The sequence below is a fragment of the Zophobas morio genome, unplaced genomic scaffold (assembly GCF_036711695.1).
Source record: "Zophobas morio isolate AGI-343-1 ecotype UQ-CSIRO unplaced genomic scaffold, CSIRO_AGI_Zmor_V1 ptg000280l, whole genome shotgun sequence".
Lineage (NCBI taxonomy): Eukaryota > Metazoa > Arthropoda > Insecta > Coleoptera > Tenebrionidae > Zophobas > Zophobas morio.
In genome coordinates this window covers 18,170-34,179 of record NW_026972384.1, presented here as the reverse complement: position 1 = coordinate 34,179, position 16,010 = coordinate 18,170, and the positions used below count along the sequence as shown (strand labels likewise).

The following is a 16,010-nucleotide window of genomic DNA, read 5'->3' as shown; positions in this document are numbered from 1 at the left end:
ATACAAATTTGCAGTTTTACAACTACAGAGAAATGAATAATAACACATATATAAGGGCCGTTAACAAGCTAACAATGTTATTTTTTAAATTCATAACAGTATTTAGCTACTTTTTAAACTTACACACTATATTATAAAACGTTACTTTTTGCTTTATTATAATTTCAAAATATTTTTACACCACAGAGAAATATATAAGAAATATATAAGTGGTTTAAGAAATATATAAGTAGTTTACCAGCTACGCTAACAACGTTATATATGTTAAATTCTTTACAGTTTTTAGCTATTAATATAAACTTATACACTTTATACCAACGATGACGTCGTTATTTATATATATAGTACGCTAGTAAAAATTTCTAAACTTCTAATATCGTCCACTACCTTTAAAAATATCTTTATAAATAAGTAATTGGATTTAAAAAGCTTTTAAAACTGCCGTACACAATTCTGTGTATATAAAATATAGTGTGTAAGCCAATATCGCTAAATTAAAAGTGGTGTAAAGCAAGTTTTATAAAATTCTGTTACACTCTTTTTATTAAAAACATTATAAAAGCGCTACACTAACTTTTTTTATAAAAGTTCATTTTTTAATATACGCTCATAACGTTTATATATATAAAAAAGTAGGAAAAACACAATATATATTTATTAATATTAAAATTTTCAACACTTTATAAGCTGTTTATATTTAAAGTTATCGAGCGCTTCAATAATCTTTTCAAACGTTATTTCTTCATATTTATAAACAGGAAGGGAAGAAGAACTTGATGAATTCACAATAGAAAATGGTCCCTGCGAAGTGCGTATAATAGTGGTCGCTGTGGCTGCAGAGTTGACTTTCCTGCCGATATCCCGAACGAGACTACGCACGTACGTCCCTGCACCGCACGTGACTGCCAATGTAAAGCTTTTATGGTCCACGTGGCTCTCATACTTTGTTAAGACTATATCGTAAATGATAACTTTGCGTACTTTGGCTTCCACGTGCTCTCCGGAGCGCACACGGTCTGCTGAAGTTTTGCCGTTTATTTTTAAGCTCGAGTAGCTATTAAAAACGGTTTTTTTTTTATTAAATGAGTATATACTATGCCATTATAAAATATATTTTTCAAGTATATATATATTAGCTTTATGGCTTATATTTATAGTAAAATTTAGGAAAGGGTGCTTGTTTGATATAACAAGGTTATTAAATATAGCCAGCGCGTATTATACGCCCCTTGAAAAACTTTCTATTATAAAGATATTATAAGCTACTTTTTTCTAATTAAATTTTCATTGGTTAAAAAGTTCGTAAAGGTATAATCACGTGGGTAGATAGTAATTCTAATTATAATAAAAATTATTTTATATATACCAAATATTTTTTAAGCAGAGGAAAATTAAAATGGCTTACTACCAAATTCGCCTAACTGCAAACCAATCATATTAAATTAAAATAGTGTTGCACCAATAAAGTATGAGCTTCTAAAACCCCCCTCTCACCAAACTTTATCATTATTAATGGATGGCTTCTCAGGGTTAACCAATCCATTCTCTATGTAGCGATTATCCAAAAATTATAGTTTTACATAAACTGTAAATGATTGATCAGTAATAAGGGAGTGGAAATTAAGCAGTATAAAAAATGATAAAAAATAAACCAATAGAAAAACTCACATGGGCGCTTCCTGCTCAGTTTCACCAATAAATAAAGGCAAAACAGAATTAATTAAAGATTCATCCACGTGGTCTGAAGTGTTTCAAAATAATATTAACAAAATAATAATATCGCAGTGAACGAATAATTATAATTTTATACATAAATGACGAATGCTAGAAAAGAGTCAATAGCAGGGGCAAGCTTTTTAAATTAATTTAAATGGCGTTTCATTTATATAATCAATCTGAGCATAATAAACGGTGTACCAGGTTTTTGCTTTTCAATCATCTTCTTTCTAGTGTTCGACTGATTACAAGATAATTATAATTTATTCACGACATACTGTAACAAAATAATTCGTATATCCAATCATTCGAGATGTACTCAACTGGCTACAAATTAAGTTTTACATCGTAATTTTCAGTTATAAATTTTTTCTTTAGTAAAGCCACATTAAAAAAATTTCTAAACTTATATTATTAAATTTTCACGTACTTTTTATAAAAATCTTAAAAAAATACAAAACAATAAAAAAAAAACAATCATTGGTTAAATATAATATCCTCGCGCGCTTGCTAAATTAATTCTTCTCTTAATTGGCTCATTTATAAAATAAAAATTAACATGTAAAGCAGCGCACCGCTTCTTGAAATAAGCAAGTGTGATAATAAGTTAAAATAAATATAAATAATAAAATATAACAAAAGTTATTACAAGTATTATATAAAGAAATAATGAATATAGTCATATGGGAAAACCATCATCAGCAGTTCTTATAATATTCCCTCCTAAATCAAGAGTATCAGTTTCCAAGCCCAACTTACCTACAACTTCATAACTCTAATAATAATAAAAATAATAATTAGAATAATAATAGAAATTATAATTCAAATGATAACAAGATAACTACTATAGCAAGTAATAATAATATTTACTAATAAAAAAATACTATTTATAAAAAGTTTCATAACAGCAGAAATAGCCTTAATTATCGAACGATTAGCAAAAAATTTATATTAAGTTTATGTTAAATATAACGTAATGTAATGAAATAATCAGTATTTTTTGTAAATATAAAGTGAATTCACTTCAAAAATTTATTAAGTAAACTTTATAACAAACAACAGCAAAAAGAGTTAAAAAATTAAATTTAAAAATTAGTTATAAAAGATTTTAAAATATTAAGTACAAAGCGCAGTTCAAAAAAAATAAAAGTATTTTGAATAAAAATTATAAAATTATAAAAAAAATTTTTTTAGATTATTATAAAACGATATTGCTGGGTTTAATAAAATTATAAATATGAAAAAATTAAAAATATAAAATATAATTTTACGAAACTTTTGGGCCTTTTAGTAGATCGTTGAGAAAACGACACCCTTGATTAATGCCAATTACAAGAACTCCTTCCGCTAATTTATCCAAAGTTCCTCCGTGGCCAACTTTGCACTTTTTATAATCTCCACCTTGAAATCAACAAATGATTTTAATTATAATTAAAAGAAAATTTAATTCGCTTTTTATAATAATATAACTTTAAAAGTAAAACAAACATATGCTTTTTACTCATAAAAGTAAACCCCATAAGTACTAACTTTTTTTAAAATAAAATTCTCGTTATAAAATAACACCACTTTAAAAGCTTTAATAAACTTTAATAAAAAACTTAATTCAACTTAATTCTTATTACTTTAGATAACTACTAAGAAATAATAGTAATTTCTATAATATACAACTACAACTTACTTTTATTAGTTTTAAAAAAAGGATTAACAGTAGATAATCTTTTTTCTTAATTATTAATATAAATCAAAACTCCCTTAAACACATTTAAATCATTTCTAAAAATATAAAAAAACTTACTTTTATTACTCTAAAGAAAATAGTTAATAAAAAATTAAGTATAATTTTATTTCAAATTATATATATTTATATATATATTTAACCACTACTAATGAAAAGATGAGTAACTAACGTTTATAAAACAATAACTATAACTTATTTTATAATTACTTTTAAAATAATAACTAATTAAACTAAAAAACTTAAGTATTTACCTAAAATCACAACTTAACTGCTTATTTAAAAAAAAATAGGTAAAACCTTTTTTGTTTGAAAATTTTTTTATATATTTACAACTACTAAAAAATCTTATAATTAATTTTGTTAACTATTTAAAAAAATAACTACAAATTTAAAAATATTAATTCACTACCCAAGTTAAAAAGTTTTCCAATCCTTAAAAGATTTATCTTAAAATATATAACTATTTAAAATAACTAATAATGCACTACAAAAATTTTTATTTTTGGTAGGAGATACCGTTTTTTAAAATAATTTTCTTTATATTATTTAAAATTTCTGAACAAAGTAGTCCTTTTGGTTTGTAAAGAGCTAATATGCCACTGTAAGAAAAGCCTTTACTGCAAAGCATTAAGTCTTTATTAAATATTATATTATATTAAAATAAATGGGAAATTCCATTAAACTATTAATAATACAAACTTTTTAGGTAATTTTAAGTTAAGAAGAAAGCAGAAGCTTTCCACGTGTTATTACTTTTACTCGCTTCCAGTCAAATATTTAAATGTTGGAGGCTTCCTCTCTTCCACTGCTGGGATTTATCTAAGATGTTAAATTATTTACCACGCCAGAGACACACTCCAACGCTCTTTCTTAGAGCTCTGCCTTTCCTTTGTTTTCAGGCTTAAAGGGCTTTTAAAAGATCTAAATTTTAAAAAAACATTTGTAATTAAAAATAGGCAGTTTTTAATATATAGGATCGGCTCTAAGATTTTTACTATTTTATTGAGTTTTTTATCTAAGCAGGAAATTTTAATAATATTTTTTATTTTAATTTTCTCACCTCAGAATTTACTCTATTTAAAGAATTTAGCTTGTACTAAGGTAAACAGTTTTAAATTTTAATTTTAAAAAAAATTTTCTTATAATTTTATTTGAATATCTAGCATCGGGCTATCTTGACTATGGCTCTATGGTACCTTTTTTAATATGGTTATTATATTTAACTTTGGAGGGGCTCGGAGTCTTTAAATGAAGCTTTTTTATAAAAATTTTTTTTACTTGCAAGATTTAATTTTAAATTACGTTGTTTTTTTAAAGTTTTTGTTATGATTTTTTTAATTACTAATAATTGTATATATATCACCTTTCCCTTTATTTTGTTTAGGCTTTTTTAAAAGGCCTTACTATTTTAAGATTATTCTTTGCTGTAAACTTAGTAGGCAGAAGTTTTTGTTTTTAGGATTAGTGTTTATAAAATATAACAGGTGTAAACATTGCGCACAGATTTTTTTATTTTGAACCTTTTTTAACAGTTTAATATTAATTAAATTTTTTTAAACGAATTAATTTTTGTTAAAGAACTTTGTTGCTTATATTAGAGAATTAAGTAACTAATAAGCCCTACTCGATACAAAAAGATTACTTGTAAAGCTATATAACATTCAGAGTGGATCTATTAAGGGTAGTGCATATAAAAAATTACAATTAAAAGCACATCGCATTCTGATAAATAATAAAATATAAAATTAAGTAGGTTGTTTGGTTTTACTTGATATACATATCTGAATTGTATTCTATTTAAAGTCAAATTATTGTAAGTTTTTATGTAACAACGTGTAAACTCAAATAGATTTAAAATTTAAAGGGATCTGGCAATATCCTAAGGCCTGAACTACTATTATATGTATTAATTAATTAAGTCTTAGAACTATAAATTAGGTTATAAATAATGCGATAAAGCAAGTAATATTCTGCACAGAATAGTGCCCCCTCATTTACCACCTGACTCATCATGCGCCTTTATACGGTTTGCACCCCCTATAAGTGCAATAAATTAACCATCGAGTCCTCAATATCGTCGAGCTGTTTTTTGGCTTATACTAGTTAATTTGGGCTTGTTTCTTATCTTTTTTATTTATTTAATTTTAGAAGTCTTAAACCCCGAAAATTATAAGTAATATAGATTACGTATACCATAGACTAAGATATTATAATATAAAGTTTATATAGACAAAAAATGGTAATAATTTATTTCATATATTCATAGACTTTTGATGAGCACCACACGTAGAAGCGGAAAAATCACAAATTGGAGGAAAAACAACGGTATGCGCGAGTTATTCCACAACAATTTGCCCTCTAGGGTTTTGCCTTCCAGTAACCGATTATATAAAAACATTTTTAAAATAAATAAAATTTATTTCGTAGTTTTTCCTAGCACTTTTCCATACTTAAAATTTCGAATTTTAAGTAAATATGCTTATTACCTGATACTTTACGGACCTTTATTAGTGTGTTAGTAGACTATTTAATGTATCAATTAATATTTTAAACTTTTGTTTTATATTATTACACCTTTTTATTGGAGTGCCTTTACTATTATATCAATTATTAAGTTAACCTCAAAATGTCCGATTACTCACAATTATTTACCATACAATTTCCTAGCAGTCGTTAGATATTATCTATAATAATTTCAAAGATGCTTCTTTTCAGATTTCTTGTATTTTTATAACCCCTATTTTGCAACGTTAAGGTGTGGTCATTATATTCTTTCAAACCGTATATATAAAATAGTCAAGTTAGATGCGAAATAAACGTGAAACTCCAGCATTAATTTAACGATTTACTATAAATAACCGGAAATTTTACGTTTTTGTAAGCGCTATTGTCTTATATCCGCAAAATACAAATTAAAAAGGTCCATAGAACAACAACGAATTTACTTTAATCATGCATAAAGAGAAGCCCCCTTGTTCAACTTTTTATTATAAATTACATGCCCACTTGTTTAAGAAAACGAGGGGCTAGTGAGAACAAGAGCAAGCGTGCGTATAGAATAAAATAACTTAAACTAGTTTATGATGAAGTGTGCAGTATTTCATAAAATTAATGTAGGTAGTGAATAATTGTATATACATAAATTTGATGTAGGACGGAACTGACCTCTGTCCAGCGTTAATTCTCACGCAGACTTTTTTATTTATAAAAAAGTTTATATATGCATAATGAATATTAGTTTTTTTTAGAAATACCCTTGTGCATATAATTAGAGCCAAAAAAGTTGTCTAAGTACTTTAACTTTAAAACGTATTCGATTTTAATAAGCACACTGATTGGCTAATAAAAACACGTAGAAAAATATAAATAGTCGGAAACCCATTAAATTTGCTTGTATTGGTTACTGAACTTTAGTAGAGATACAACTACGTCAGTAGTTCTTAAAGAGTTCATCTCTAATGAAGAAGCGTTATTTAGAATGTAACTTAGTTTATCATTATATTCCACTTGGTATATCGACGTATAAATTTTATAAGATTAACTCTACTAAGATAAATTTGCAAAATCTGTGTTAGATAAAAAAGGATAAACAGAAACCTATAGTAATAGTTTAGTATTAAGTGATTTATTTTAGAAAGAACTTAATGTTAATCGTTACCTTTATTATAATTACTGTGCTAAAATTAATTATTCATGAATAGTGAAGTGAGTATATGACGGGTGTAGTCATAATAAACTAATTGGCTATTATTAATTTGCTTTCCTTTATATAAGTGACCTTATTTTAAACTTAACCTCGTAAACCTAAAATCTCTTGTTTATAAGGTTAACAGTTAATGTTAGGGGCTTCTTAACTTTTCTTATAGTATATCGACATATTGAATGGCGCTATTGGATTATTAACAATGCATTTTCACGGCAAACTTAGATAAATTTTTTTTAATTGCAACCTAAAGTTTTTTAAATAAATGTGTTACTGTTAAGAGAAGTACAAACGCCAATAATAGAAGTTAATTATAAAGATAATTATAATTAAATTAGCCCTATTAGTATATAAGTTTTATTGTTTATTATTATATTATAATACAAAATTTTAAATTTATATAAATCTGAAATATTTTTTGCAAAATGGACGTTTAGTAATAAATTCAACTATACCACTACAACGGTGTATTAAAAAAAATATAACTGAATACTTTCCTTTAGAAACTTATAAAAGAATCATTTTAAGCACAAATAGTAACATTTGGGTTTTAAAAATTCATTAGCGTTTTCGTAACCTTGTCGTGAAGAGCTTTTCAGTCTTTTTCACTTTTAGTTATGACGTCAGATTTTCAGTTATCGGTTTAATTACATTATAAATTTTAAAATTTTTAAAAAGGAAGAAAAACTGGAGAAAAATATATTTTACTATTTTATGGCTTTAATTGTTAGTAGCTCTTTGCGTGTGTTGGCTTTGTAATATGCTTCTCGTTTCTTAATTTAGTAATTTATTTATCGTTTTTGTTATTATTTCTACCAAGTTTTATTTTTTAAAAAACCTTTCGGCGGATTAACCATAGAAAACTTATTTATATATGTATATTTTTTTACTTTTTTATTATTTTTGTAGCTAAAGAAAATTTTATAGCGTTTATTGAGTAAGCAACAATGGCCATACGTATGCTCAGAGCTGAAATGGAGAAGCTAATGGGAACTGGTTTTACAATTTTTATTAATATAATTAATATTATAACTATTTTTATTATTATTTTTGATTAAAAAATACTATAAAGGAGGTAAAAAACTAAAATTTACTTATATTTATACGTTATCCTTCAAAAAAAGGTTATAATGGAGGAAAAAAACTAAAATTTACTGATCCCGAAGTTTGCAAAAACTTTTTGTGTGGTCTTTGTGCTTGTGATATGTTTGACAATACTGTAAAGCATATATTTAATTATAAGAATTTTATAATTTTATTTTATTCTATTAAAAAAAATAGAAATTCGAAACACCAAAGTGTACCAAAGTTCATAATGATGAACTAAAAGCTAATTTCGAAGAGGCCGTTGCTAGAGGTGAAGTTAATATCTTTTGATTAACTAGATATTATTTTTTTACATTTTTATTACACATTCAGGTGAGAAGTATGACTTTCAAAAGGATTTTTATTATTATCTTGAAGGTTTAGTAAAAGAATGCGAACAGTATAAGAGGAGCCAGTTAAGAAAAGTAGAGGAAACGAATGCTGGTAATAAAAATTTTGAATTTTTTTTTTAATAATTTTAGTAGTAGATATGAATTTACTTTAGAAAAAAAATGTTTATATAATTTAGATTTATTTATAATTTTCACTTTTTATAAAAATTTAAATATAGAAAAAGTTTTCTATTAATTTAAAGGATATACTTAATAATTTTTTTTACTTTTTGATTAATATTAAATTTGAATATTTTTATTACATACATTTTAAAATTATTTTTATAAATATATTTTATTTATTCTTAATATTTAAATTTATTATTATTATATACATTTTAAATTAGTTTTTTTTATAAATTAATAGAAAAAAATATTTATTAAAATTTTTAACTTTATATATATCGGAAGAGTTCAAGTTAACCCTGAATATTATAAGAAAATGATTTTTTAGCTTTTTATTATTTTTTAATATGGCATATATGAAAATATTAAAACAATAAATTTCTACACTTTTTATTTAATTTAAAATTTTATTTTTTTATTATAAACAATGAATAAAGGTAATATATAATGATTTTATATATTAAATAATTTTTATTTTTATTTTTAATTTCTATTTATTATAGTAATTGTGTAGCGGACTTAAAATTTTAATTATTATTATTAATAAATAATTTATTACTTTTTTACTTATTACTATTGTTATTATTATTTATAGTAAATATGTTATAGGTTTACATATTGATATATTAATACTAATTATAATATTTTATTTTTTTATTTTATAACTTTATTTAGTAACATAGGAATAATTTAACTTATTAATATTATATGTAGTAAATAATTTATTAATATGTTTACTTATTATTATAATATTAATAGCATTTAAGCTACGACAATACTTTATTTATTTTTTTACTTATTATTTGCAGTAGATATGTTATTTACATGTTTACTTATTAATATAATAATATTTTGTTTTTCAATTATATTTTATTTATTTGCTTATTATTGCTATTCTTTGTAATAATTAATTATTATATGTTTACTTATTATTAATAACATTTTATTCTCAATTATACTTTTTTATAATATGCTCTTTATTATTACTTGTAGTATATATATATTTTAATCATTACTTATATATAATTTATTACTATATTTATTAATGGTTCTAATTTTAGTAATAAGTAAAATATATATAAAAAAGTTAATATTTCTATTCAAGGAAATAAAAAATAATAATAAACTAAAAATATAAATAATTAATAATAAAAAAATAAAATAATTTAAAATCAGGTATGAATAATAATATTAAAAATTAATAAGTGAATAAATAAAGTAGAAAAAGATAAATATATTTACTTATTACTATTTATAATACAGTTTTATATATATTTTCGCTGATTACAATTATTATTAATTATTTTTATTCAATCGTACTTTATTAATTTTTTTATTATTATTAATTATTTTTAATTTACTATAAATAATACTTTATTATTATTTCTAAAAAAAATTTTTAAGCTTTGTTTTTGAGATGCTCCTTTAATTCTTAATTTGCTATTATTATTTTTTTTACTTATTATTGTTCCAAATCTATTTTTTTTATTTTTATTTCAGTACTACTTTAACTTTTGAACACTATCTCTTACTTATTATCGTAAATTATATACTTTTTAATGTTTGTACTTAATAATAATATTATTATTAATATTTAGTAAATATAACGGTTGACGCTATTAATCAAGCATCCGAAGTTGAGCAATGCGCCGAACTTGCTACTGAAATCGGAGAAAAACTAGCCGAAGCGGAACGGCTCGGCGAAGCGGGAGAGATCGATAAGGTATACATTGAAAAAAAGTTCATACGTACACGTATCACGTGGTTAATCACGCGGTCTTTTTTAAGCGGTTCGAACGCGTTTCTGTGTAGATTGAACTTTTTTTCATTATATACGCGTGATTTTATACTCACACGGTTTTCATGATATAGTTTAATCACGTGCTCCTTCCTAAAAGGATATTTTCCCTCATTCAGCAGGTGTTTATAAGGCTGGTCACGTGTTTAAACTGATCTGTAGCACGTGCGTTTTATTTTTAGTAATCATTAGTGTTAGGGGTCTCACTTGGTTTAAACTTGTGACTTTATAGTTTTATGCACTTGCTTTTACGTCTGAGCACGTGACTAGACTTGTATGTAACACGTGAGGTATAAGGCTTCCCATGGTTTATGAAAAGAGTTAGCCCCTCACGTGATTTATAGCTCGTTATACACATGACTATAGGGCTGAACACTTGACTAGGCTAGTATGTAGCACGTGATGTTTATTTTTATTGAATTCTACTTTTAAAAAATACTCATGAGGTCTAGGAATTGCCACGTTTCTGCATTGGTTGGATGATTCTATAGCTCTTTAGACACATGTTTCGTAAAAGTGGTTTAATCACTCGATATACCTTTTGTGCACCCCTTTTTAAGGATAAACACGTGACTGGGCTAATCTGAAGCATGTGTTTTCTCTTTTAAAAATTTGGTTTATTTTTTTTTTAATTTCTTTAAACGGAAGAGTATGGAACTTATGCGCATCGTAGAAGATTTGAAGAAGAAAAAAGGAGCGTTAGAGGTTTTTATAATAAAAATTATAATAATACTCATTATTAATAGTAATAATGATAGTAATAATAATAATAGTAATAATAATAATAATAATAGTAATAATAATAATAATAATAACAATAATAATAATAATAAATAGGAAAAACTAAAAGCGAATGACCCACAAATTAAAAAACTTCGTGTATGCGATGTTTGCGGATCTTTTTTAAATATTTTTGATAACGACCGACGATTGGCTGATCATTCATCTGGAAAACTTCATGCCGGTCGTTTAAAAATTGCTACAATATTTAAAGAGTTGCAGGAAAAGGATCAAAAAGAGAGAGAAGAACGGTTGGTTATTATTAGTATTATTCTTGTTATTCTTAGTCTTATTATTTATTATATTTATTAATATTGTTACTTTTATTATTTTTATTATTTTATAAGAAGCGTTTACTATATTATTAATTAATAATTATTATAATAATTAAAATTTTTTTTAGAAAGTTTTATTGTATTTTATAAATATTATTAAGTTTTCTGTATTACGAAAAATATTATGTTAATTATTACTGTTATTAAAAGAGTTTTATTATTCTAATTATTACTATTATCATTATTCTATTCATTATTATGCAAAAAAAATTATAACATTAAAAATAACAGCGGACTTCGATACCTATAGCAACAATTATAAGTAAATTAAAATTTCTCTTCATATAAATGTATATATATATATATATATATAATAAAATAAAATATAGGAGAAGAAAAATTTTCAAAAATTTATTTCAATTTAAAAATGAGGAAAAAGATATATAAAAGTTTTATATTAAAAAATATTTAAAATAATATTTAATAATACGTTTTATTTTTTTTATTTTTTATTGATTATAAAAGTAAAAAATGAAAAGTAAATGTTTATTGTAATGAAAATTTTTTATTTATTACTATTTTTAATATAATATGGAATTATTAAAACTTATGAACATTTATTTTTTATGAGTCAAAAAAAAAATCAATAAAGAAAAGTTTGCTTATTATTATTATTATTATTATTATAAATATTGAATAGCTTATTTATTATTATTATTATTGTACTGTTTCCATTAATAAAAAGTATTTATAGAAAAATATTATTTATTTTCATTATTATATAATGAATAGTAATTTAATATTATCAAATATAAAATTTATAGTATATATCCTTATTATTATAATAATTGCTTAATAAGAAAAAATTTACTTAATTATATTATTGTTGGTTATTATTATATAAAAATGTTTATTTACTTATAATTATAAAAAAAATTATTTTATTAATATTGTATAGAAAAGAAATTTAATTTTATTAAATATTAAAATTATTATATTTTTGTTAATCTTTATAATAGTTTTTAATATGAAATTTTTTAGTTATATTTTTTTGTTAATTATTATTATTGATGTGTGATTAAAAATTAATATATCAAAAAAATATTTATGATTATTATTATTAATTGTTTTATCATTTTGTTTTTATTTTTATTTTTTTAAAGAAAAGTTATTATTATTTAATAGAAAAATAAATTTTTTTTATATTTATTGTGTTTATTATTTTTATTTCTAAATTTTTTTAATTTTTTTTTAGTTATTAGTATTGACGTATAACAAGAAAAGTTTAATTTATTAACAAAATCTTTATTATTATTATTATATAAAAAAAGTTCATTTTATTATATTTTTGAATTTTTTTTTAATTAAGTTTTTTATTATTTTTTTTATAAATAAATAAAAATTACAAACTTTTTTTATAAAAAGTTGTATTTTTTTATATAAGAAGGAGAAAACGCGAACGTGAGACTCGAGATTCTGAGAAAAGAAGAAGTGAATTATTATTATTAATATTAATATTTATTTATTATTATTATTACAAAAATTATTAAAATTATTGTTTTTATTATTATATTCATAATAAAACTCGTTTTTTAGTTTTCTTATGAAATATTTCATCATTATATTTTACTATAATAATTATAACTTCTTCTGTTATATTGGTTATTAGTAATTATAATTATTATTTTAATATTTCTTTGTTATTTGTTATTATTATCACTTATAAAATAATATTTTTTATCACTTATATTATTATATTTATTTTTTTTTATATTTTATTCTTATTATTATTAATATTTATTTATTATTATTTTTAATTTTTCTAAATTTTATATTTAATTATCTATTATTATATCTTAATATTTTATTTATTTATCTATTATTACTATTTTTATTTTTTCTTAAATAAATTTTATTCATTATTATTATATTTAATATTTTACTTATTATTTACTTATTATTATTTTTCTTTTATACAATTCTATAGAAATTATTAATTTGTTTTATGTAAATTTAGTATTAATAAATTATAATTTTTAAATTTTTAAGTATTGTTATGACTTTTTATTATCATTATTTTTTTGCAATAATGACTTTTTTTATAATATATTTTTCCTTTACTCTTATTATTAGATAAACTTATATTTTTATTATTAGTTTTATTATTTTACACCATATTATAATTGTTTTAAATTTTATTTTTAATATTATAATTATTTTTATCTCTGATTTTTTTTATAATAATGACTTTTATTATTATTTTATTAATAATTATTTTTAATATTTAAATTTCTTTATTATATATTATTATTTTACTTTATATTATAAGTATCTAAATATATTTATTATTTATATATATATTTTTTTACTTATAACATTATATTATCACTATTTATTGTTTTATAAGATTCTCCTGTTATTTTTATATAATAATAACTTTTACTTTTTTTTAGTAATATATTTTTTACTTACTATTAATATTATTATAAATATTTTTATAATTAAAAAATTTATAATATATATTATTATCATAATGCTTCAATGATTTTATTTCAAATGATTATTATTTTTTATATTACTATTTTTATTATTTATTATTTACTTACTTATTTAAAAACTGAAATATATAATATATATTATCATTAAATTTTTTTAATTATTTATTATTATTTTGCTTGTTTATAAATATATTATTATTATAATTTATTAATGTTGTAATGTTTTTATATTTTTACTATTTTTATATTTTCATTATATTTATTGATATTTATATTATTTATTATTATCAATTTACTTAAATTTTCGTATTATTAAAAAATTTTATTATTATGATTTTTACTTATTTTTATTTTTAAATATTTTAGTTATTTATTATTATTAATATGTGTTAAATATATTTATTTTATTATTATTATTTAGAAATTTCAATATTATTATTTATTATTATCATTTTACTTAAATATATAAATATAATTATTATTTTTGTGTTTTATGATTATATTTTAATTTAATAATGCTATTATTATAATTTTACTTATTATATTTATTTCTTTTATATTTGTATTATTATACTTTTTTTTTAGTACTTCTTATTAATTCAATATTATTTGATTGTTCATATTATTATAATATCTATTATTATTAATAACATTACTATTATTTACCTTTTTTTTTGAGCATTTTACTTATATAAATTTAAATAATAATATTATTCTTTTAAATATTTTTATTAGTTTAGAAAATTTAATATTATCAGCGTTTATATATTATCATTTTTATAATTATTACTAAAAATATAAATTCTATTTTTTTTAATTTTTATTATTGTTGTTTTACTTGAATATATACATGTTATTCTTTTTATTTTTTATATTATTATTAGACTATCGAGACTCTCATAATAAAAAAACTCATCGCCGCAGTCGCAGCCGAAGTCGAAGTCGCCATCGCGACCATGCCGAACCGGGCTATCGTAAAGAAAAAAGCTCGATTCGAAGTCCAACTCGCCCACGTGATCGACGTCGTAGCCGCTCATAACAATTGTATGCATTTTTATTATTAATACAAATACATTTTATTTAAATTTACTTATTTCTATTATTTTTAATTTTTAAAGGGAACTAAAAACCAGGGGCCAAGGAATTCTTAATAAAAAAAACTACAAAGTAAACAGAAAGTAAAAAAAAAATAAATGTTTCACTTTAATTTTTTTTTTTCAAGTTTTTTATTATTATTATTTTAGTTTATGTTATTTATACTTATTATTACTAAAATTTTTATTGTGTTAACCTTCATATTTCACGTTTTCCAAGGTCAAAAGAAAAAAAAATAAGTGTCCTCTGTGTGTTCAAAAATATCAAAAAGTTTGTAAGATTGGTGGAATTTTTTTGTTAGATTACTTTTTTTTTTCATAGTAATAATAATAGTAATTAAATTTTTTAATATGTAAATTTAGTAGTTATACTTCATTATTTATTTTTTATTTAGTTTCATAATATTAATCATAAAACTTCTGGATTTTTATAAGTTATTATTATTATATTATTTTATTTTTGTCACGCTCCTTTTTTTTATAGTGCGGCGTAGCATGTGCGTCCGCGTGGAGCGCCTTCTAAAAAAATTATCGTAAAGTTTTACAAGTTGATATTCTTTTTTTTTAGGTATATAGAACGCTTTCTTTCACTGTTTAAATTTAAAAAAAATTGATTGGATAATACATGACCAATCGTTTTCATAAGTTTATAAATAAATTTATAAAAAATAATAATAAAAGAAAAAAGAAGAATTAACGTAACAAATAGTTAAAAAAAAAAGTAGCAAATTCTGTATTAGATTAAGAAGTCCAAATTAATAATTATATTGCAGGATCAGGCCCCGATAATTCATTATACAA

At 21.4% G+C, this 16,010-nt stretch overlaps 2 protein-coding genes across 4 annotated transcripts; one reads left to right on the top strand and one right to left on the bottom strand.

Annotated features, from left to right (window-relative positions):
* Positions 1-672: 672 nt before the first annotated feature.
* Positions 673-6,910, bottom strand: LOC135119693 (pseudouridylate synthase TRUB1-like). The gene is made up of 5 exons (XM_064044088.1): positions 6,862-6,910; positions 2,993-3,117; positions 2,410-2,491; positions 1,669-1,741; positions 673-1,054 (listed from the first exon to the last, which is right to left on the bottom strand). Exons 1-5 carry the CDS (start codon positions 6,908-6,910, stop codon positions 673-675), a joined length of 711 nt encoding a protein of 236 aa, XP_063900158.1.
* On the top strand, positions 4,619-15,295 carry LOC135119697 (putative RNA-binding protein Luc7-like 1). Of its 3 annotated transcripts, XM_064044092.1 has the most exons (12): positions 4,619-4,666; positions 5,724-5,782; positions 8,088-8,156; positions 8,285-8,379; positions 8,442-8,517; positions 8,580-8,690; positions 10,363-10,487; positions 11,211-11,267; positions 11,400-11,593; positions 13,062-13,108; positions 15,000-15,159; positions 15,234-15,295. In XM_064044092.1, exons 3-11 carry the CDS (start codon positions 8,108-8,110, stop codon positions 15,152-15,154), a joined length of 909 nt encoding a protein of 302 aa, XP_063900162.1. In that variant the 5' UTR covers positions 4,619-4,666; positions 5,724-5,782; positions 8,088-8,107; the 3' UTR covers positions 15,155-15,159; positions 15,234-15,295. The 3 variants fall into 3 exon arrangements, with proteins under 3 accessions (XP_063900162.1, XP_063900163.1, XP_063900161.1); XM_064044093.1 differs by lacking the exons at positions 4,619-4,666; positions 5,724-5,782 and adding an exon at positions 7,965-8,036 and having other exon boundaries at positions 13,065-13,108; XM_064044091.1 differs by lacking the exons at positions 4,619-4,666; positions 5,724-5,782 and adding an exon at positions 7,965-8,036.
* The last annotated feature ends 715 nt before the right edge of the window (positions 15,296-16,010 follow it).